Source organism: Equus caballus, chromosome 16 (genome assembly GCF_041296265.1).
Source record: "Equus caballus isolate H_3958 breed thoroughbred chromosome 16, TB-T2T, whole genome shotgun sequence".
NCBI classification, from domain to species: Eukaryota; Metazoa; Chordata; class Mammalia; order Perissodactyla; family Equidae; genus Equus; species Equus caballus.
The window spans coordinates 42,635,048-42,660,084 of NC_091699.1; the positions used below are offsets into that span (position 1 = coordinate 42,635,048).

A 25,037-nucleotide genomic window follows, 5' to 3' on the forward strand; every position below is an offset into this window, starting at 1 on the left:
CAGAAAAGTCTTACAGATATTTATTCAGCACCTACCGTGTGCCAGGTCTCCGGAGAGTGGGGATAAAGCATTAAAAAGACAGGTAAAGTGCCTGCCCTCAGGAGCTCGCATTTTCATGACTTCAGTGGACTGGCCAATGCCTAATGATCCCTGTCAACTTGTATTTTCTACAAACGTGCTTCTAGGTAATCTTTGAACAAGTGCCTCTCTGCTCTTGTCCCCCAACTCCACTCCATTCCTCTTGTCAAGTCACCAGGGACCTCTGCTGTGCCAAATTCAGTGGACCTTTCTCCATCCCCTGCTTAGTGAAATAGTTGAGCACGCCTTGAAACACTCTCTCCATTGGCCTCTGGGGCTGACCTCCTCTCTCTTAGTCCTCCTCACACCTCGGTGGGGCTCCTGCTCTATCTAAAGGCCATGACTCTTGAATACAATCTCCAGTTGCTTATATCTGACTACCAATTCCACATCTCCATTGGAGGTCCCTACCAATTCAAATGTGTCATTTCAAACGTGCTGTGTCTGCTCTTGATTTTTGTCCCCAAATCTGCTCCTCCCATAGGTTTTCTCCATCTTCCCAATTGCTCAGGCTGGAATTCTTAGAGCATCCTTTACTTCTCTTTTATTTCACCCTCCTCATCCAATCCACCAGCAAATCCTGTTACCCAGCTTCAAGCATATGCATAATTCCACTGCTGCTCACCACCTTCACCACCACCATCTTGGTCCAAGTCTCTGCTGTCCCTCACCTGGGCCACTGGAGGAACTTCGTCATCTCCTGCCTGGTCCTTGTCTTGCCCCTACAGCTGATCTTTCCACATGGCATTGATAACCGACTGTTTAAAGCTTCGATCATTTCTCTCCTCTGCTCAGAATCTTCCCATAGCTTTCCTTCTCACTCAGGCTAAAATCCAAAGACCCTGTAGTAGTCTGTAAGACCCTTACCATCTGGTTCCTGCTCCCTCTGTGACTTTCTCTGCTCTTTGCTCACTCGCTCACCCTACTCGAGCTGTACTGGCCTTGCTGCTCCTCAGCTGTGCCTCAGGAACTTTGCATATTCCGTCTCTTCTGCCTAAGACATTCTCCTCCATCTTTTGGATCTCTGTTCAAACATTACTTTCCCGGAAAATCTTGTCCTGGGCACTCCATATGAAATGGCGGCTACGCCCACTACCCCCTACTCCCCTAGTCTGCTTTGTTTTTCTCCATAGAATTTATCACCTCCTACTGGAAGCTCCAAGAGAACAAGGACTATGTTTTGCTCTCTGCACTATCCCTTGTGCCCACAACAATGCCTGTCACATGGTAGACACTCAGCAAACATTTAGAGCTAACATTTATTAAGCACTCGGTGTGAGCCAGGTAGTATGCAAAGCACTCTACAGAAATTATTTATTTACTCCTCATAGCAACCTTAGAAGTCTAAGTCTCATCACATCCATTTTCAAGTTGGAAACTGAGGCCTGGGGAAGTTCCATAAGTTGTCCAAAGTCCCTTGATGGACTTGGGTGTGAACCCAGGTCTTGGAGCCTGCAGAGCCCATGCTCTGACCACCCTGTGTTGCTGCTGTCTCTCTTTGGTGGCCATACTTAGTTCCAGAAAGATTTATGGTAGCTGCCCAATACATGGAAATGTCAGTGAGCCACCTGTGGCCCATCCGTGGACTTGAAATATGGAAATGGACAGGAGCCTTGGTGCGTTTGTCATAGGATGATGTCTCTGAGAGCGTTTGGGGTTTTAATTTGCTGGGGGCAGTTAGGGCATTTTTGCAGGTACTTTCTCCTGGGTGAAGAGACAGCAAGGGAACCACAGTGGGATTATAAGGTGAAAATCACATATAGTCCAAAGCACGCTTCAAAGCCTTGGGATGGTGCCGTGTTGGAGCCTGACCTGCGCTCGTGACCAGCGTTCCCTCCAGCGCTGTTCATTTGGGCAGTTTTGGACCAAGGAGCTGGCTTGAGTTTGAGGACCTTTTGTTCAGAAAGTGCCTATCTAGGATCCAGCTCAGCCTGAGAGAGGCCTGGGGGAAGGGAGAAGGCTAAGATGGGTGCAGATCCACAGCCCATGTCAGGCTTGCCTTGGGCTCCATGCCTAGGGCTCAGAAGGCCCGTGAGGTGGCCTCCACAATGGAGATTGTCTTCTCTCTCTCTCAACTGCATGTGGTTATATTCATATTCTGTCAGAGTAGATATAAGGCTATTCTGTGATACCACTGACCACACACTTACTGAAGGCAAGTACTGTGCGTTCATTCTCCGGCTATTTAGTAAGCTCCTACTAAGTGCAGAGGGTGCAGAGACAGCAGTGAATCCGAATCACATAGTCTCTGGCCTTCCAGAGCTTATCCTCCAGCTGGAAGGGTGCTAACTCTGAAAGCACACGTTCTGTGTGTCAGGTGCTAAGAGCAGTACGTATGTTAACTCATTTAATCTTCACAACAGCCCCATGAGGGAGTGCTGTTATTACCTCCATTTTACAGATGGGGAACTAGGGAACAGAGAGGTTAAGTCACTTGTCCAGTGTCACACAGCCTGGGAATGGCAGAGCTGGCTTCAGCCTCTGTGCTCTTAACCACTATGCCAAACTGCCCCTTTATGGCACCACTCAAGAATCGTAGAAACTTACCATTGACAGTTCTTCTGGAAGACTGCACCCATGAAAAGTTGTTCTAAAGATAAAAGCTTTGCAGGAAGCTCAAGTGCAAAAGGGAAATGCAGCAGAATGGGTATAAGATGGGAGCAGAAGAGGGAAAGGGCATTGCTGCAGAATCTCTGAGCACAGAACCTGGGGCTGGGGGTGGACAGTCAGAGGGAGCGGAGAAAGCCAGAGTATGGGAATTTTGTCATTGTTGAATGATTCACATAAACATGTGTCTCAGAAACAGGGACTTGGAGGGCGATTTCTCAGAAGTGCTGATAAAAATTCACGTCTAAGCCATTTTCATCAGTTCCCAGGCTGCACAGAATGCTTCTCTCCTGGCTTTTATTGACACAATTCCCTCGTCTGGAGTAGTTAATAGCATTTTATTTTGCATTATTATTTCATGAGGATTTTTTCCCATTAAATATATATCTTTTATTTGCCTGAAAATATCTTTGTTTTACCCTCACTTTTTTAAAAAAAAATTGTGATAAAACATAATATTTACCATTTTAGAGTATATGATAATTCAGTGATATTAGGTGCATGTACAATATTATGCATTCATCACCACTGTCAAATTCCAGAACTTTTTCATCACCCCAAATGGAAACTGTACCCATTAAGCAGTCACTCCCTATTCCCTCGCTTCTCCCAACCCCTGATCATCACTAGTCTGCTTTCTGTCTCTGTGGATTTGCCTATTCTGGGTATTTCCTATAAATGGAATCATACAATATGTGCCCTTTTGTGTCTGGTTTCTTTCACTTTGCATAATGTTTTCAAGATTGTTCCATATTGTAGCATGTATCAGTACTCATTCTTTTTTATGGTTGAGTAGTATTCCATTGTATGCATATACCACATTTTGTTTATCCATTCATCGGTTGATGGGTTATAATATATACTTTTTTAATATGGTTACTAGAGTGCCAGCTATGTGCTAGACACTTTGATATGTGCTGTATCCTGAATAGATAAAGAGTTCTTATAAATCAATAAGAAAAAGAAGAACACCCCTTTATATAAATGAGTAAATAACCTGAACAAGCATTTCACAAAAGGGGGATTACAAATATAATCGTGAGCTTAAAAAATCACTTCAATTTCTTCTTTTATGTTAATTTTGGAATTAGTTTGAATACAGTAGTTCTTTATTACTAAGGAACAGATTGTAGGCATTTGTTTGGGATATTCTGCATTTGGGTAAGAATTTTATTGGTTGCTTCATTCAAGTAGATTGTTTTTATGTTTGTGACCCAAAAATAATTTCTGTCATTTTTTCCAGAGACTACCTCTCTAAAGCCTTTGTGAAGTATTTTGCTCTTTTGAATGTTTCTGAATTCAGATGGATACTAAAATCATTTTGGAGAATGTCTAACACTTCATATAGGTCTCAGTTAATACATTTTGGTTGATCACTAATTGTTGAGCAGTGGGTTTTCAAACTCTGAGGCTCTTTGAAACTGCGTGCATTATTTTTCTATATCTGTGCTGTTCAATATGGTAGCCACATGCCACGTGTGGCTGTTGAGCACTTGAAACATGGCTAGTGTTGTAGATGTGCTGCAAGGGTAAATGCTCATTGGATTTGGAAAATGTAGTATGAAAAAATGTAAAATATCTCTAATATTTTTTTCTATTGATTACACATTGAACTGATAATAATGTCTGGATATATTGGGTTAAGTAAACTATATTATTAAAATTAAACTTACCTGTTTCTTTTTACTTTTTTAATGTGACTAATAGAAAATTTAAAATTATATGCGTGGCTCACAAGATATTTCTATTGGACAGTGCTATTCTAAAAAAAGAGCTGCCAGAGGGGTGGAGGATGGGAGAGAGAAGTCTGAACTGACATGACTTCTGTGCCTTCAGAATCTTGAAAGTGCCCCGTGAGAAAGGCTGCAGGGTGCCTGGACACCTGCAGTCGTCTCCCAGCTGGTCTCTGCCTTCACTCAGGACCGCTCGCTTCTCCTTTCTCTAGCCAGAGGGGTCTCTGTAAAGGCAAATCTTGTCATCTTACTCCCTGCTTGAGACTCTTCAGTGCAGCTCCGTCGCCCATGACCAAACCCCCACCCCGGGCCTTTAAGGCTCAACCCTGTCCACCTGTTCAACCTCATCTCATGCCCCTCTAGCTCCTTCCCCACCTGTCAAGGCCTTTTTATAAACATGATTATAATTTCCATTACATGCACAATATGTTTTCATAGTAAAGATTTAAAAATACATAATGTAAAAGATAATGTCCACATTTATGCTGCCCATCCCCCACCTCAGCTGCGTAATCAATCACTGTCCACAGTTGGGGCTGTGCTCTTCCAGGGCCCTCACTCTGCACACTCGTAGCTGATTCTGTATGTGTGTGTGTGTTTGTGTATGTGTGTATAAACCTAAGCGGCTGCACATGTTCTCCTGCCTCTTCTTTCACATACTGTATTTTAAGGCCTTTGCTGGTAAAGACTTAAGTATATCTCATTGTTTTTAAAGGATGCCTTAGTATTTTATTGTATGACTGTGCCATAGTTTATTCGTTTGTTTGTTACTGTTTTAAATTGTAAAATATTTCACCCATATAGCAAAATAGAGACTATTATAATATTCATCTCTGTACCCACTATATAGATTTACTAAACAGCAATATTTTGCCCTATTGGCTTCAGACTTTATAAGTGAATAAACGAAACATTACTGGCGGAGATGAAGCCTTGTGTCTGCCCCAGCCCACTCCTTTTCCCCTCTCAATCCCCAGAGGGAACCACTCTTCTGCAGTTGATACAGCCTTTTCATCTGTAGTCTTACATTTTCACTACATATATATGTGGCTATAAACAATAGAGTGTGACAGTCACGCACTGCATCATGACGTTTCGGTCAACAATGGACTGCATATTTGACGGTGGTCCCATAAGGTTGGTACCATAGAGCCTAGGTGTGTAGTAGGCTCTACCATCTAAGTCTGTGTAAGTACACTCTATCATGGTCACACAATGATGAAATCACCTAACTACACATATCTCAGAATATATCGCCATCATTAAATGACGCATGCTGTATTTTGTGTGTTCCTAAATAGTAGTATATCACATCATATCATGCATATGTCCTACAGCTTGGATTTTCATTTTTTCTGTTTTGAGATTTTTCATTAATATATAGTCCTATATAGTCTTCCATTGTTAAGAATGAATATAACTTCATTTGGTCCGTTTCCTTATTGACAGTTGTCATACTTTACTTCCAGCTTTTCAAATGTGTCAGCTCTCCTTTACTCCTTCACTCTGGACTCGTTTTATCTTCTGTGGAACAGTTTGTATACTATTGGAATGACCTGTTTTTGGGAAGTTTGTAGAATTCATCAGTAAAACTGTCTGGGCCTGGCACTTTCTTTCATTTCTTTATTAGTCATAGAGCGTTCCAGGCTTTCTCTTTCTCCTTGAGACAGTTTTGATAAGTTATATTAAAAGAATTTCAGCACTTTGTTTAAGTTTTCTAATTTAATGGCATAAAGTTGTTGTTAGCGTTCTTTTGTCATTTGAACTGATGTTGTATCTAGCTATGTGCCTTCTCCATAACAGTACTTACTAGTATTCTCCTCACCCTTTTTTTAACTTGTTCAGTTGTGTCTATTTTGTTAATCTTTTCAAAGATCAGCTTTTTACCCTCTGCACTTTTAGCATGCTGTTCCTGTGGCCTGGCCTACAGTTCGTTTCTCTCATCACCTGGTTGAGTCCTTCATCTCTGGCACGTCACAGGGAGGCCTCATGTCCTCTGGGAGGCCTTTCTGGCTCCTCAACCTTGATTGGGCCCCTTTGGCACTCCCCACTACCACTGCTTTTTTTTTTTATACTATTTGTCACGTTGTAAGCTTTCTTTTTTTCATCTTGTTGTCCTTCTGTAAGCTTCATGAAAGCAGGAACTGGATCTGTTTGTTCACTTGTATTTGTATCTCTACTGCCTGGCACTGGGCCTGGTCTATAGTGGGTGCTCCATAAGTATTGGTGAGTAAATTAATAAGTGAGCCCCCATGAACAGAGTACAGACCCGTTCTCTAAGGGATGAGTGCTCTCTTTCAGGTTGCATTCTCAACAGGACTGTTGCAAAGAAGATTCATTCCTGAGGTTGACCATTTCTGAGGGTCTGTGATTCTTTTTTCCCATAATTTATCAGGAAATAAAGAGTTGGCGTGGCAGCCATGGCATGAGTAGGACGAAGCTGAGTGCAGCTTGATGAGTTACAGAAGCATCTTCCTGGGTGGTTTCTTTGTGCTTTTGTTTAAGAGACAAGCCAAAGTGATGAGCTTTCCATTCTGCAAACTACCTCTCACAGTGAGCTTCTCTGCAAAGAATTGGGTCTTCACTTGGCTAAACACCTGTCAGTCTATCCTCGATTATGTCCCAAAAACAGAACCAAGAAGACGTTTAGGTGACAGAAACCACCACCAGAATAAAAATACCTGGCACAGGTGGTACCACATCCAGCACCAATTTCTCTTATAAAGTGTAGCTGTTTGGTTTTCCTAGTAATGCTAGAATTGTCTTCATGGATAGAGAGGTAAAACAAAAGAAACAAAAGGAGAGTTTTATTAGCGAGATGCTCTAGCTTGAGAATTAAGATATTAAAATATTTAAAACATATACAACATACTGGCAAAGGTGATAGTCTTTGGGAAAAGAAAAAAGGTGGGGGCAGGAAATTATATTGGGCGAGGGGGGGTTCTCTTTTCATGGTTACATTGTGTTCATATTTGTGGCCATGTTATTGTCACCTAACACAAATATTCATGGCACATTGAAGCCCTTGTTTTATTTTACTTACATCTTTTCCAATCTGTAAGAATTAATGTAAATTTCATTGGCTCTCCAACATGAGCCTTTATGAATGATAATGATAAGTAACATTCCCCCATACCGGGTTAAAAAAGGAGTTTTCTCAGTAACAATAATAGCTAATTTGAGCACCTACTAGGTGCCAGACTCTCTGCTAAACATATTATATAGTACATTAATTTCATGCTTCAATTTTGTGAAAAGAGGTTATTATCCGCACTTTACAGATGAGAAAATGGAGGCTCAGAGGGAGCAGGGAGTAGGTAGCCTGGTTGAATTTCCCCAGCAACAAAGAGAGGGAGCCACTCTTGGAGCCCCAAGTCTGTTCTACCTTGAAGACCAGGCTCTTAGCCCCACACGGTGCATGGGCAGCAGAAGCAGTCTCAGTGTTTGCTTCTGAAACCCACACTCTTTGGAGCTGTTCTGGAAATGATCGCTAATCTTCTTCTCAAGGTGTTGGGAAAGACTCACATTTGTTTTCATGTGGTGGAAAATACTAGCTGCTGCTAGTATAAACATTCGTTGCTAACCCTAAGACCTATTGCTATTGAGCTCATTCTGTTTGGTTCCAGTGACACACACGTGAATTTGAGATCCTTCCCTAAGTGACTTTTCACTTCCACTGTGGGCGTTTCTCCATTTCTACTATAAAATTTCCCAAGAGTGGAGAGTTTATCACTTTTCTTTCCAACCTTTTGTAGGGTTGTAACCTCCTTCCAGGCGAGAAGCTCTTCCTCCTGTCTCAGCAGTTTCTCTCTGACTTCCCATCAGCCCCCGCCAAAGGTGGATGATTCCCGTCAGCTTTGTCCTCCTGACATCTGTGGGATGGGCTGTGCTTCCTAAACACGGGTGCACACACTGTGCGAGCACCTGGCTCACGTTAGGGTCCTGAGGACTGGACAAACTACAGATAACTCTTCCCTGCTCTGTTAAGGGAGGCAACTGCTTTAACTTTGTGTCTGAGCAACCCATAGCACCAAGTGCCATTTTCCGGCTTGGACTTTTGCTGGCAGTGCAAAGAAGTTGCTTCTAAAACAGAAGAAATATGCCCAGGACCGACTGGCCCTCCCGTGGTGAGGACCTGGCCTTGACAGGCTTCCGCAGTGGTGTTCTTTATGCTGCCGGCGTCCCCCATGGCCTTCACACAGGAGCCTTCTCAGGAGCGGGGATTTTGTTCCCTGAAGCTGTCCTTTCCCGCCACCTGGGCAGTAGTGTTTGGCTGAGGAGGAGGAGGAAACTATCAGGAGATTCTTACGATGCCAGATTAGATCGTTAAAAGGGACTCCAGCTAATGTGAATGATCTGGAAGCCTGGCTAGTGGAGGAATGCAAGCGTGGGGGGAATTAACCATTAGGGGCAGCCCATCTCCTGGGAGGTTTCCTGGCAGTTCCCCAGCCAACAGGGGTGCCTCCGAGTAGCCTAAGAGTGCCCTGGATTGACAGACTTGCTCTGATGCCTTTTCTTTGCCTATGAGGCCTCATAGTGGAAGGCCCTTCTAGACTGGTGCCCTCCCACAAGGAGCCTCCAGGCTGGATTCTTCCAAAAGCATCCTCTGCCCCGTTTGGTGGGGCTTCTCTCTGTTTGGGAGGGGCTACATCTGTAAAGCTGGAGTCAGACACACCTTGGTACGAATCCCAACTTGGCCACCTACCAGCTGTGTGACTTCTGGCATGTGGTTTAACCTCTGTGAGCCTCAGTTTATTTCATCTGTAAAATGGGGTAATGATCATATGCTCATTATACCATACTATTATATGAAAATATATTGATACAAATTATAATATATTACTGTATTATTTAATTAAAACTATGTAATGCCATTATAATGTGTTATGTATAAAATATAATATATAACACCACTATAATACTATCTGTATATCATGTATTAACGTTATGGTATAACATAATAACCTATGTTATTGTGAGACTTAGATTTTGTAGGCAAGGCACTTAGCACATCCCTGGCATGTCGTGTAACTTAATCACAGTTAATTACTGGGACTATCATTTTCTGTGGACTGCAACATATAAAACAGGGGCACATTTACTTAGAATGTTCTGTTGTATGTTGTTGCTTTGGAAGCAGTGAAGCTCATCAAATTATTAGGAAAGCAAAGCCCAATTATAACCCCGGAGGGGAGGGAGCGGTATCTAGGGAGAAGTATTGCTGAATTCTAAGTTTTTTTTTTTAATGGGAGAAATGCCTTTTCAGAAGAGCTTAGACCAACATGTTACTTAATAGAAGAGTATTAAATCTAAATAACCTCCCACATGTTCTCTGTTTGTCTTGAGATGTGACTAGCCTGGGTCTTTATTGTTGTACGTGTGGGTGAGGAGGATGGCAAGGCAGAAGGATGGGGCAGGATATAAAGATATTGGGTGGGAGTTCCCATCTGCTTGGTGAGTTGTCCTGGCTCTTCTGTGTCAGGCCTGTGTCCCTGGTGGAAGGCTGTTCTTGGAGCCAGGACTTGGCCAGCAGGTGGGGGGGTGCCATGCTGATATTTGTTGAGTACTTAGCGTGTCAGAGCTGAGTTAGAGTTCTCCTCTCGTCTTGACTCTATGTACTGGGTGTTATTTCTCCTGTTTTACAAATAGGAATATGAAAGCTCAAGAGATTAAGCCTCGGGCCCAGGGTCACACAGCTAATCAAACACCGTGGGATTTGAGATCTGGCAACTGAGATCAGAATCCTGATTTCACCTGTGTGATGATAGTCAAGTCACTTAATATCCTTAGATCTCTGTTGTCTTATCTATTAAATGGGTACAATAACGAACTGTAGCTCACAGTGTGAGAGTCAATGAGATTAACTATATAAAGTATTAGCATATGCTGTTTTAAGTACTCAATACCCTTTAGCTGTTGCTAGTATAATAGTTACCTTGTACTTTGTTTATCTTTTGTATGGTGGAACCAGTCAAGACTTTTCCTCAGGCCTGACATACTGCAAATCTTGCTCAGCGGTCACTGCAAGCATCTGCCTTGCATTCCCGCTGATTATGGCACAGAGGTCCGAGTAAAGGTGTGACTATCACGTTAAACACCAACGACACCCTTTTGTTATCTCAGTGACTAAAACTTCAGGGAAAGTCCAAGATGAACCTTTCCCACGACTGCTTTTCAATGAGGTGATACTTAAGCAAACGTGAAATTTGAATATCCATGTTGACAGGCATAACATTTTGAGACAAGTGGTTGATCACTCCATAAAAACATTGTAAAAGGTGTCCTTGTAGGTGTGTTGGCAACTACAAAACCGGATTCACTTTACCAGACAGAAACAGGGTGCTCCTGGTGTGCCTGGAGCCGCCCACCACATTATTGCATCTTTCCTCCCCTGTCCTGTTTACCTGCCTCTTGTGCTGACTTGACCGAAGCTGCCTCCATCATGTAAGGAAGTTGATTCATGTGGAGAGATCAATAGGTGAGGAAGCCAGTTCCGTCTTGCTGGGCAGTAGCCAACCATGTCCTGTTGATCGTCCCTTTCAAAGTTTGGAGCTCAAGTGTGGTCTGCTTGGAGGTGCTGGGGCTCCCCAGCGTGTGTGCGGCAAGGGAGAGTTCCAGGCCCAGCGAAGCTGTAAACATCACCTGATGGTGTCCATTTGGGAATTGTTCATGTGTGAGAAGTAAAGATCAAGATTGGGAGTTTAGTCTGGCTTTTTGATTGTATCCAGGTTGAATTTTAGACTTTATTTTATTTTTTGAGGGTGAGGGGTTGACTATTTTAAGGGACTCTGGAGCTTTCCTCCTGGGGAACTGGGAAGGAATTTGGAGTGAATTTGGCCGCTAAGGATTGCAGAGCTGTAGAAAACTCCAGCTGCCTCATTTGCCTGTGCCATTTCTCCAAGCATGTCCTTTTGCTAAAGCTACATCTGAAGTCGGTGATTTTCTCTGAAGATCTAACCAATGAATAACGAACACATTGTCTTTTCTTTTCTCCTCTTCTAGGCCTAAACGGCAGCAGCAAAACAACTTTCCCATGTTTCCCTCTCCTAAGGCCTGGAATTTCAGAGGGGTAAGTGTTTTCCCTGGTCATGCCTGCTGTCGTATGTCCTCTTCTGGATGCCCCAGGAAGGATGCTGTCAGGGTTGGCTTTACTAGTTAAAGTCTCCACTGAGAAAGCTTCTGTGCTTTACTACTTGGGGAGGTCACATTTGCAGCAGTGGTTGAGGTTTAATTAAACAATGTAAGTGGCCCAATAAGCACCTGCTGGTGTTCACTTGCCCTGTAGGTCTCGGGCTACTGGAAGCATCTTGTGAAGAAGCCTAGAGGTCTCAAGGATGATGAGGTGGGCATTGTGGCTGTTTTCTTGGGAACCAGTGCACAATGAAGGAAAAAAGAAAGCAGAAATGTACAATCTGTTAATGTGTAGATTTATGACTTCGTGGAGAGCTCTGTTTTCCAGAAGGAGAAGTCCGTATGCTTTAAACAGATTTTAAAGGGAAGCATAAAATTCTCCCAGTCACAAAGCTGTAGACCCTTAGAGGTGTAGAAGGGTCAGATCTAACCTCTTGATGCAAAGTTCTCTTCCTTAACATCATCATCATCATCATAGTCAAAGTGTATGGAGGACCTGCTGCGTGCTACAATGAATTCTGGCTCTGACCTTGGGAACAAGACCCTTGCTTGTGTAGAGAATGCTCGAGCTATGTTTCATCACCAGGCCTTTGCATGTGTTGTTCTTTCTGCCCAGAACACTGTCCTTCGCTGCCCAGCACCACGCTCCTACCCACTCCACATGGCCCACCCGCTTCGTCATTGGGTTTAAGCTTTGACGCCACCTCCTGTGGGCAGCCATTGAGACCACCCGCCTGAGTCTGAGCTAGAAGCTCCTCCTATGGACCCCTGTGCTTTCTTCTCATTGTTAAGACAAGAGTGTTAGCACTTTCTGAAATTTAAGATTGGAAGCCCTAAGCATCTGGTGTGTAGAGACCTTGTCACTCTCTCTTGTTCACTGCTGTATCCCTGGGCTGAGCACAGTGCCAGGCACACACCTGCTTCATGAATTTGTTCAATGAATGAATGGATGAATAAATAAATCTCTCACACCCATGACACAAAATCCACAATCTTGATCATAACTATTAAGTGAGAAAAGGCTTATGTGGTCAAATAAACTTAGGACATACTGAGAACACCACGGTAAATATGTCCACCGCAGCAGGACCTCTCAGAGCCTTTGATGTGTTGATGGGCAAGGAGACTACATTCAGGAGAATTGGTGGAGTATGCAGCATTTCCCAAAGTCGTTGACCATAAACCTTTTGTTAGCAAAAGAGTTTGTACACACTTTGGAACAGTTGACATTTATAGTCAGTTTTGAACTATAGAGAAATTGGACCTCCTGTGAGCAAATTGGTCTTTTTGAAGGCGTTTATTTTCTCTCCCTCTCTGCCCACCCTTCAGTGTACCCTAGCCTTCCTTCTGATTCAAGAGTGGTCACTAGCCAAGAGTTGGGGTACATCTGGGGTGACCAATCACCTGAGTTTGCCTAGGACTGTCCTGGTTTTAGCTCTGAAAGTCTCATGTCTTGGGAAACTCTTCACTCTTGAGCAAACTGGGACAATTGATTACCCTGCTTATGGCTCTGAGACCTCTTCAGCTGTTCCCCCTTGAAAAATGTTCTGTGAATTTTTGAGCACAACTCTGGTTTATAGAACTGGCTGCTGAAAAGGAACCTGTTAGACACACATTTGGTTTAATTAACCCCTTGTTAGCCTAATCCTTGCAATGGTAACATTTAAAATGAGTAATTCATTGCAGGAGAACAAACTATCCCTGGCTAATTGCAACCAAGTGGGTGACAGAATCTAATGCATTGTTGACTTCCACTTCCTATCAGCCCCAAATTCTTAGCCAGCTCCTAAGATTTTCCCAAATAGTTAAAATTGTTGGAGTGAATAGAGTCTATTAGGTGGTTAGGCCAGTTGTGGTGTTTATCTTGGTCTCTTGTCCTTGCTTTGATTTCTTCTGGCCCCCGGAGCTTATTGGTAAAGTTAGACAAATTGACATCAAGATATACCACATGGTGGGGCCAGCCTGGTGGTACAGTGGTTAAGTTCACATGCTCTGCTTTGGCGGCTGGGGTTCATGGGTTTGAATCCCGGGCACAGACCTACACACTGCTCATCAAGCCATGCTGTGGCAGCATCCCGCATACAAAGTAGAGGAAGACTGGCACAGATGTTAGCTCAGTGACAATCTTCTTCAAGCAAAAAGAGGAAGATTGGTAACAAATGTTAGCTCAGGGCTAATCCTTGTCACATACGCACAAAAAAGATATACCAGAGGGTGGATGGTTTGGGGCCTGGTCAATTGCCAGATTTCTCTGTGGCCAAACTAATTTCTCTCCACCTTAGAGCATAATCCTCCATGACATGGTAGGGGTGGAAGGGAACCCAAACAAGTGGAAACACCTCACTCCCAGCCAGGACACACTTAGTAACCATGATCATGGTAACTAGAACTGAAGAATGAGAAGGACCCAGAATGCTAGGATGAAGATGTTTGAGGCATTATCTATCTGATACATTTTCTCTAATGAAATATGACTCCAAGGCCTGTTAGCTGTGCATGCCCTCTGCAGGCAGGGCACAGTTTTTGTGAATGCTTTTTTTCTTTATTGAGAATGGAAGGTTTTAGAATCACCATGCTAGCAAATTTCTCATATTTATGTATGTGTCAGAGAAAACCGTTATAAGCATTTGCAATTCCATTCCTCTTTAGCTTATAAAGGAAAAGGATCCTGTGTTGGTTCACCCAGGTCCTGGGCATTTGTGGATTTTTTAGGGGGTGGAGAGAAAAGGCGGTGAGAAACAGATTGGAAAAGGCAAGAGGAGAAGGAAGCACATTGCTCCAGATGAGACAGGAAGAGGAAGATGGACGAGGGCTAAGGAGGGGGAGCCCAGGGACAGGGCACTGTGGAGGAGAGGGGGTGGTTGGTGTCTTAAGGATTAGACATTTTGGGAAAAGAGAGAGGTGTTTCAAAATAATTTTAAGGAAAGTTTTTGTGAGTGAGTTGTAATATAACCCTCTCCTCATCTTCCCTGAAAACATTCACTGCAGATCTGCATTACTCCTCAAAACATTTGGAGTAGCATTGTGGTTTCCCTCTCTTTGGCTGGAGCTTTTGGCTGGAGAGAGGTTCAGGAAGGGCTGGTGACACTTGGATGACACATCCTTTCCAGCTACTGAACAGTTTAGTCCTTTCACAGGTTGTCGTTATTACTGCACGTTCCCATGTTCGTCTAAGGAGACAGAGGCCCTGGGTGTTCCCCACCCTCCGGCAAGGGAGAGTACTGTGCACATCTCTCCCCAGACCCATGGGTGCTGCAGATACGTTCGGAGAGAGAAGTCAAAAGGCTGGTGCTGGTTGGGATAGTTATGGTGGGAACATTATGAATAAAACCAGAACAGAATAGGGGGAATAAGAAGTTGGGACCTTGAGGGAGGAGAGACCCTGGGGCTGTCTTACTCCAAGACAGCTCTTCTGTCAGGTGCTCACTGTACATCTGGTCCCCATCTGGTTGGGAAAGTGCTAAGTTCAGAATTTCCACCCTTCCTTGTGAAGATATTTGCTACGGCTCCTCCAGGTAGCCGAGAGAGAGACAGACAGACAAACTCAGGCAGGGAACTCACCCTAGAAATGTGAAAATTGCAGGAGCACAACTCCTGCCATCACCTCTTAGTTACCTAGGAAATACTGAGCAAGACCTACCGTGTACAAGGCATTGTTTAGGTACCAGAACAGAGGTTTCAATTAAATGTCAACCACACTTCAGGGCTGTGCTTGTCTTGTCTCTTTCTCCAGTGCCTGGTCTTTACTCTCACGTAGGCCATTTTGGAAGGAATTTCTAGACTCTGGGGCTTTGGAAGGGGCTTTGGACATTGTAGCCCCAACCTTTTAATTTTCAGATGAGGAAAACAAGGTCTAGGGTATTAGTCAGGCCCCTTGGTTAGAAGTGATAGAAACTTAATTAAAACCAGCTCAAGAGGAAAAGGGAATTGATTGGTCCATGTGACTGAGGGAAACTGAGATGGGTAGGCTTCAGGTACAGCGGTATCCAAGGATACTCCCTCTCTCAGCTTTGTCACTCTTGGGGAATTGCTCTTATCTTCACCTACTGCATGTAGACTTCTTTGGAGAGAGGATGTTTGCAAACAGCCACACATTTCCAGAGGAAGGAAAGAATTTTTTACTTCCAAGGTCCACATATGAAATTCCAGCGTAGGACTCTGATTGCTCTGGCTTGGGTCACATGGCTCTACTTTGGCCACTCACTGTGGTCAAGAGGATTGGACAAGCCTGGGTCACGTGCTCCCTCAGAGGCTGCTGTGTGGACAGGGTTTTGTGATTGGGAGCTCCACTGGAGGTAGAGAAGGGGCATTTACTCCAAGGAAGAGTTTGGTATTGTTATCAAAAGGGGGTCTGGTGCCTAGACAGAGAGAAAACAATGGTGACTGCTCCTGGGGCCACTCAGAGTGGAGCAATCAGGACTAGAGCCTTGTCTGCAGACAGTAGGTCCTGTGCCTGCTCCACACCGCACGGACACCTCCCAGGCCCTGTGTTTGGAAGGATGTTGGCAAACCCTCAGTGTAGCTGAATATTTCTTGAAGGTCAGACTGAAATGCTCTGAAATTCACAACTCAGTAGAGTGACAGAGTCTCTAATACTCAAAATGCATCCGGCCAGGTCAGTGTTTATTGTGGCCTCTCCAAGTCTATTCCGTGAAAGAAAGTGGCATGGCTTTCTCTTCTCTCACAGCCCGGTTTGTACATTTTGTGTGTTTAATAGACGTCTTTTCCACGTGAGGTGCCCCATCAAAGGAAAAACTCACTGCCTCGGTTTCCGCTTAGTCCTCTTGTCTCATTTCCCTTCAGGCGGGAGAGAAGCCAGCCTGCGAGTAGGTGCTGACACCTGGGAGGAAAAGCTCATGTCATCTTTGGTCTGCTGACACCAAAAATATGCCAGGCACATGGAAGCTCATTTTTAGATTCAAAAGCAGTTTCTTTTTTTGGTCACATGGGAGGTCTGTGGGAATATAGTGGTTTCTATGCCAATAGTGCAAATTCTATACTTTTGAGGCAGAATTTATGGATGCCTTTGTTTATTTTATAGTTATCAGTTCAGTTATTCCCTTTTTGTTCCAGAATTATGCAGGGTAATAGATAATTTTGACTTGGGCTTCTGCATTAAGAAATCTCAGTTGCAAGTGACAGAAAATCAACTCAAATTAGCTTAAGCAAGGAGAGTTTTTTAAATTACAGAAGTCTAGGAAGTATCCCACGGATTGCAGTGGGGCCTCAGAAGCCCCTGGAACCAGGCACCAGGAGCCCTTTAGGCTTCCCAGTTCCTCTTTGTTATTTGCTGCATTTTCTCTGCAGACTGCCCTCTTCCATTTCTCAGTACTGTGGAAATGCAGCATCTGCAGAGAGACAGCCTTTCTCTCTCAGAACCAGAATTACTAGGGAGAGGTTTTGACTGGCCCATCTTGGGTCAGGTGGATACTCCTGGACCAATCAACAGTGACCATGAGTGGTATCCTGCTGTCCCACCGTGGTGGCTCCTATGGTAACCACAGTCATGTGGGGGAGAAGGGGCAGTTTCCAGAAGAAGGGGAGAGACACTAGGCTGACACAAGCAATTCTTGTTTACGAAAGTCTTCCCCTTCCCTTGATTCTGGAAAATTGCATTTTGAAATGGCTTAGGGCCATTTCTAAAATATTGCAAAGTATTGGTGCTTAGTCAGGGGTTTTAAATAGAAAGTGGCCCCAATATCAGTCTCAGTATTGCTTTGTGGTTTGTCACATTTAGGACTTTTCAGGGAACTTTTTGTTTTTCATTTTAATCAAATTTAGCCTTTATTACACAAACAATATCATGGCAGGGATCTTATCACCTCCCAAAGGCCCTGCTGCTATTTGAAGACGTGGGAGGGGATGGTGATGTTGAGAACCAAGGGGATGCACCTATTTGGAAAATTCCTTCTCTGAAGCTGGATCTTCCTCCTCAGTCTTCCTTTCTTCCTCCATGTTAGATTTTATCTTCAGTTTTCTCCCTGTGTCAGAGGCTGGGAGTGGGAATTGAAGCGCCTTGCATGGGGGTTGGTAAAGGTCCTATCACTGACTTTTCTTCTCTCCCATCAATTTCTTCCTCTTCACAGTCAGTGTGGCCCATTTAATGGATTGGAATAGGTTTAGCTCATTGTCACTCTAAACAGCCCCTTCCTCCCCTTTTATAAGTGCTGAAATCACACTGTTGATTAAACCAATTGAATGAAACACACTGCAAGTAGCAAATGGGGAAAAGACGCATTAAATTAACACACTACAGAGAGGATGCAGGCGGAACGAAAGGATCCCACCTGAATCCTGGTGTTCACACTGCGAATATATCCTTTCTCTCTTTCTACTGCATTGGCCTTACCCACTGATGATATGGTTGCAAGGATCAGAGTTGAAGTTCAAGCAAGAGGCCCAAAGACTGAAGGTGCCCTAGGCCAATAACACACTTTTGCTTTATCAGAAAGACTCAGAGGGGCTGGCCTGGTGCTGCTTCTCGGCAGCCCAGGGTTCACCCGTTCAGATCCCGGGTGCGCACATGGCACTGCTTGGCAAGCCATGCTGTGGTAGGCGTCCCACATATAAAGTAGAGGAAGATGGGCATGGATGTTAGCTCAGGGCCAGTCTTCCTCAGCAAAAAGAGGAGGATTGGCAGCAGTTAGCTCAGGGCTAATCTTCCTCAAAAAAAAAAAAAAAGACTCAGGGACAAGTATACCTTGTCAACATCTGCAGTTTGCCAATTAGCTGGATGAACAGCTAGCTAATTTCTATTTTATTTGTTTGTTGGGCAGAGGGCACATGGAGCCAGACTGGGTGCCTCCACTGGGTAGCCAAATTAAGGCCTCATGTATATTAAGTGCTCATATATATTTAGTGGCCCTGTGTATTCATTACTTCATAAGTCTCATGCATATTTAGTGTATAACAAATATTTAGTAACCAGGTGCCTTATGAATATTAGGTATCTTTTGCTCCTTCCACCCTTTCCTATCTATGTTTAGCACACACGTTCTACTTACTAACCACTTATTTATACTTAACATAACTTAAAATATTTTTATTATTGAAGATGAATAAGTCTTACAAACTTGTTCCTCTTCAGTAATTAAAATAAATATTCTCTAAAAGGAAATGCTCGTTACAACTTGATTGCTTAGGGCCCATTTTTCAATGGGCTGCCCTATATAAGCCTGATGATGAAAATTTTTCTCTGTCTTGATTTTTGGGCCTTCCGCATTTGTTATCTCCTGCCCCGGCTGTCTCCTTCTGCCATCCAACTCGGGAAATCTCAATGAACAGAACTCCTGGACTAGCCTTTTTGTGCATGACTTCTACATGGCACTGGTAGTAAAACCAGCTGGATTAGATGTAGCAGCAACAGGGACCACCAGTGCCCTGACCTGGTTAACACGTGTCCGTGGAGGAGGAAACGTTCCATCAGGATGCTGCTAATGCACAATGTGTTTTTGTATTCTCAGGGCTGATTTGACCTAACATCCCATTTAGAAAAAAAGGGGGAATGAGACTGATTACTTTTTTATGGACAGATGAGGATTTGTTGAAAATCACAGCTCTGATTTGAGGACGAGGCCATGGAGTTGTATCAGATATGCATTTAATTTATGCAGGTTCAATTAAACCTCATTGAAAAGGGTGTGGGGAGAGAAATCATGACTCAGTGTGAGATGGGATGGTGAACCTGCTATTCCCTCTGTGGCTCTCAGTGTGGGGGGATGGTGACTCTAGAACTTGACGTGGGTTTTTGCAGCATGCTCCCTAAAAACAAGCAACAGCTTCATCTTGGGCTAAGCTAAAGATATATATACAATATTTGTTGTAGCAGAGGAGTAGGGACTATTGACCTTGGTTTATTGAGAGGCGGGATGTCAGGCTTCACTTGGTATCTTCCTAAGGTGTTTCCATGATGATTATTTTTACTATGTGTGCTATTTTTTCAACTTTTTATTGTGAAAAATTTCAAACATATGGAAAGTTGAAATATAAGTGCAACAAACACCGACCATCTAGAGTCAACAATTGCTGACATTTTGCTTTAACTCTATTCTAGCTGTTTATACAGTTTGACTTTATTTTACCAAACCATTTCAAAGTAACACAATTGCAAATACCATGACCCTTCATTTATAAATACTTCGATATATATGTCCTAAGAATAAGGACGTTTTCCTATATTACCATAACATCATTATCAAAGCTCAGAAAGTTACCAGTAATTCCCCAACATTTCCTAACATTTAGTCTATATTCATATTTCCCCAGTTGTCTTTTTTAGTTGTTTTCACCCCAAACCATTCAACGGCCATGCATTGCATCTAGTTGGATTTTTTTTGTTTGTTTTTATCCAATTGGAAACCACAATTTTCATTTTGTTACTGTGATTTTTAGTCTTTTTTATTCTCAACTACTCTCCTCATCCCTCCTTTTTTCCCAATGACATTGACGTTTTGAAAAGACCAGACCAGTTGCTTATGGAATGTGTCTCACATTTGAATTTATCTGATTGCTTTCCCTATGATGTCATTTAATTTGTTCCTCTGTCCTTTATATTTCTTATAAACTGATAAGTCTAAAGACTTGATTTATTTCAGGTTTAACACTTTGGGGCAGGAAAACATCCTAAGGGATGCTGGCTACTTGCATTCTATTAAGAGGCACACAGAGGTTGTTTGTTGTTAATGGTTGTTTGTTGTTAATGGTGCTAACTTGCTATACAGGGTAGATGCTGATGACAAGCCAGTTTCTGAGTGAGGAGCAACTCCACTGTAGATTCCTTGGTAGATATTTTAGACAGAACTCAAGGCAAAAAACAGGTACTTGCTCCCTGACCTCAAGAAAAGGGCTGTTTAATGAGAGAACATACAGTGTTGGAACCCAGGATTTCTCTCTGTGGGTCAGTTCATTCCTTCTTTCTCTGCTTTCGCCTTCTGATGTGTAGGGCTTGCTCGCAGTGTCTTCTCCTTGCATGTGGCCTTGTCATGATGCCACCTCTGACTTCAACCTGACATGATCTTTCAGCAGCTCTCTTTCCCACAACTCCCAGGATAGTCTTAGTTGCCCCATCCCCAAATCCCTAAGAAAACTGAACACATCAACTTGTCTTCCTTGTGCTGGGCCTCACAAGTGGTGAGCAGGCTGCTGGCCAGCTCTCAGAAGGGCTCTTTTGCCCCTTGGTCCCGTCATCTGTGGCCAGAGAGTCAGGCTCAAATGGATCTGCCATTCTCCAGCTTGGGCAAGTAACTACCCTCACTGAGACTCAGATTTCTCATTTGAAAAATGGATCTAGCTCATAGGGTTCTTATGAGGATTAAAGTAAATATTTCAAATCAAGTATTTAGCACTGGGTCTATGACATAGTAAGTACTCAATAAATACTTTTTCCCCCTGCTACTACTATTGTTACCTTATAGCCACTCAGCAAGAGCTGTGGTAACGTTGGGGAAAGTGGGACAAATTTCTTGGAAAGGGAATGTGGGGAAACATTCTCTTTCTCCCCAAAACATTTCCAGTACAGTAGAAAAACTTTCCACTTATCTAATATTTTTCCATGTTATAGAGTAATCAGTTCAGGCCCTGGATTCTGGGAGACTGAGTCTGGACCATTTGCTCTTTGCATGTATGTGCCATTAAACAAAAAGACATCCCTGATGTATATGGGAATATGCACCAATGTAGAGGGAGGAAAGACAATATCCTGTGTAAAAAACTGTTGAATGAATTTTAAATGTAGTTTCCATATGTGCTTGAACATTCTAATGTATTCCTTTGGATAGGTGTTGACTTATGGTAATTCAGATCTTATGTATCTTGTGAAGTTTGGCAGCGGAGTCAGTTTTGAATTTATTTTGCTTGCATCTCTCTGTACTGGGCGTCTCTCGTACTGTCACAGACTGGTACATCGAACTGGCTGTTCTTGGCTTCTTAACTAAAAGCACCTTAGTTGCCCAATGAAAACATCCAACAAATAACTACATTCTTCTCATGTTTGAGGTTTTGATTGCATTTTTATATGTGAGAAAAATTAACATCATGTTTTGAAGGATAAAAGATTATTTTGATACTGAGGGAACATTTGAAATCATTGACCTCAGCAAGTCAGTCTAAGGATTGGACGTTTTTAAAGTGTTGTCTTTCACCTACAGAACTAATCAGCAGCTTTTAAAGTGATGACTTTAAATGGTGAGGGTCCAGTAGGGCAGATGCCACAGACGTTCAGTGGCATTGTTACTTGATCATCTTTCTGGAAAGCTGTGAGTGTCAAGAACCATAAACATATTTATAGCTATTGGTCCAATAATTCCACTTGTAGAAATCTATCCCATGGAAGTCAGCAGAGATGTGGGTTAAGATTTATTCACAGGGATGTTTAGTGCAGCAGTCCTTATAATGACTGGAAAAAGTCTACATGTCCCATAATGTGTGTACATCGTGTTTTATCCATATAACCACATATTATACAGCCATAAGGCAATGTTGAGGAAGAGTGTTAATTCATGGAAAATGTTTATTGTTATCTTTTTAAAAACAGGAAACAAAATTGTGTATATAATAATGATTCTGCTGTGAAAAAAAATTCATTTGAAAGGACTGAAAGAAAATATGCCAAAATATTAATGATGGTTTCCTCTCAGTAAGTGAGGTTGTAAGTGACATTTTTTCCTTGTTATGTTTTGACTTCCCCAAGATTCTACAGGGTGCACACGTAATTTTTATAATCAAGGGAAAGAAAAATTGAGGTGAGAAGCCAAATATTTGAACTGTAATTTTGGAGTAGAGTTTTAGGCTTTAAGGTTTAAGAATAAAAGTCATCCCCAGCAGGCAACAGGAATAAATCTAAGTCAGAAATTCAATGAATTGGCCTAAATCCCATAATTACTTAAGATGGAATTTAAAAATATGGCATCTGTTTGTGGAGGAGTTTCAAAATGTGAGAACTTGGTAAAGGTGACCTTGAGGAATTTTGTCTTCCTTTTCCAACAACAACAACCAAAAAATCCATAAATCTTATTTGTATAAATGAGAGGGGAGGAAAGCACCTTAATAAGAATGAATACTGTGTACTCAGCCAAGAGAGAGTCATGGTTCTGAAACAATCATCTCAAAAAGAGTTAATATGCCAAAGAATTCATGGGTAACTCAATGCATCTTCCTTAATTGGGGCACACTGTTTTTATGGATTCTGGATGACAGCTTCGGACAACACTTTGGAATATCACTTTGGGAAAATTAGAGAAAAATACCTAGTGTGGCAGCCTGTGTATTCCTCCTCTTGGGTTTAATTTATTATTGAAACTCAGAAGATTACAGATTGCAAACTTGGCTAAGGAATTTTGGGGTCAAAAAGATACTTGGCTTTTTAAAATTAACCTCTGCCCCACATTATGTTTCCCATTTGGAACTTGTGTAATTAAAATCAAACGTGTTTTTCTTGGAGCCAAATCTTTGCCAAGCATCAATAAGTTTATCACCAAATTCTAAAACTCAGGAAGGAAAAAACTTGAGTTTTAGACTGGAATAGTCTTTTGAAGTCTACAGAATGGGTACAGATGGACAAGATTTGCTGTTCTTGAAACATAATAAAGCCTCCTGCTGCCTATTCTTATATTCTTGATGTCGTGTCTTTTTTTCCTTCTTTTTAAAATATCTCGTTATCCAGATTGACTAAGAGGCCCTGCATATGTGTGCCGCTAAAATACTTGTCCTCGATTTGCTCTTCCTTTTCTCCCAACACCCGTTGCTCAGGAAGTGACTTCTTCATCTTGTTTCATTAGTTGTTCTGACACGCTTCGTCAAATCTCCTCCAGTGAGCGTACCTACTACTTGGACATCATCTCTCTACTATAATAAATTCCCATTTCCCTTCACTTGTCCACTTGCATTTTTTTCTATGTTAGGGTTTTGGTTTAAAGACTGCTGTTGCCTATTTCATCTCTTATGTGTAGTTTTTTTGTTATTTAGTGGCATCAGACTTCTTTAATATACCAAGAAATATTTCTACTACCTGACTCGAAGGGCAAATGTCAAAAAGAGCAGTGGACAAAAATAGGAAAGAAAATCCTTCCTGTGAGGCAGTAAACAGACAATGCAAGTATCTCAATTAATTTGGTTTTAGTAGTTCTAGTTACTCATTCCAAAAATCTGTGCCTACATGTGTGTTTCTAAAAGAAACACAAAGTTGCTTTCTGGGTGATTTTTCCCTTAGCTGTCCTCTATTCCTTACACTTGACTCTGGTTTTGTTTCTAGAAGAACTGAATCTCTGAAGTCTCTGGTTTAGCAATAGGAGGAGATAAAAACATTTTCACCTGTTGTTAGTTGTGTTTGTTTAAACAAACTCATGCAACCATTGTTGCTTACGGTCCCTGTGGGCTCGTTTCTGCTGGCCCAGCAGGGTTTATGTTGGCAATGATGAGGAGATGCTATCAGCAATTCATCGTGTACTGTTTGCATAACAGGACAGGGCAGCAGCCTCTAGCCAGTTTAAAAAAAAAAGGCTTTGGATTAGTTGAGTGATTTTATTAAGGTGCCTGTCTGGTTGGGAAGGTGCAACCAGTAACTGATGACGCAGTGCTCAAGTCCCTGAGAGGCCCCAGCCACAGCTGGTGGGCTGGGTTAGCAGGTTACTCAGCCTCTAGAACGTGGCTGCAGTTGCAGGGGGCTGGTCCCCCACCAAAGGAGAGGGAAGCATCAGAGAATGAGAATGCTGGCAAAAGCAAGACACTCAGCTACGCTGTCCTTTGATAGTTCAAGTGCTTTGAACCTCAGAGGATCCAGGACTATTCCAGAAACTTCAACCAAGGGAAGAGCTGCTGGAGTTTCCTTAGTTAATAGCATCTAAACAAGGTTTTCCTTCAAGAACAGTCATCCTGTCTACCAACAATGAGATAACTTGCAAGTGCTGAGATTTTTGGCTACAGCCTGGAAACAAGCACTTTAAAGATGCATACTGCTTTAGTTTACTTCTTTGCTCTTAGAACAAAGTCACCACTTGATGTCGTGACTGTAGAAACGTAAGAAATACTTTTTTCTTTTTTTGGTCTGCTTTAGCCACTAGTGTGTCTCCTAGCAAAGGTTCTCAAAGTGTGGTTCACGGAGCAGTAGCAGCAATAGCACCTGGGAACTTGTTAGGAATGCAGAATTTCAGGCCCCACCCCAGCCCTGAATCAGAATCTGCATTTTATCAAGATCCCAGGTGATTTGTGGCACAATAAAGTTTGAGAAGCACTCTGATTTTTAGGACAGTCTAGATTCAGTTTGTAGATACCGTCAACTCAGTAGAGGTTTCATGTGAAAGTCTTCTGTCAGAGTTGGGGTGATGGAAATTGACCTGTGGTTTGTCCTCTTTGTCTGGTAAACAAAGGTGGGGCTGTGGTGAATTTCAGTTAACCAGTGCCTAGGAATCTAGCAATGTGCAACCAACATTATTAGTACGAATCCCTCTGTGATTCAGATATAGTAAAAGAAGCCATAGGCAGAGTTGAAAATTC

The 25,037-nt window shown here is 42.6% G+C and overlaps 1 protein-coding gene across 9 annotated transcripts in view; it reads left to right on the forward strand.

Annotated features, from left to right (window-relative positions):
• Window positions 1-25,037, forward strand: part of ARHGEF3 (Rho guanine nucleotide exchange factor 3) — a 284,680-nt gene that overhangs the window by 84,183 nt on the left and 175,460 nt on the right. For all 9 annotated transcript variants that reach the window (XM_070237342.1, XM_070237338.1, XM_023620236.2 and 6 more), the window contains one exon: window positions 11,421-11,487. In XM_070237342.1, coding sequence (XP_070093443.1) covers window positions 11,421-11,487 — 67 coding nt within the window. The remainder of the gene's footprint in view (window positions 1-11,420; window positions 11,488-25,037) is intronic.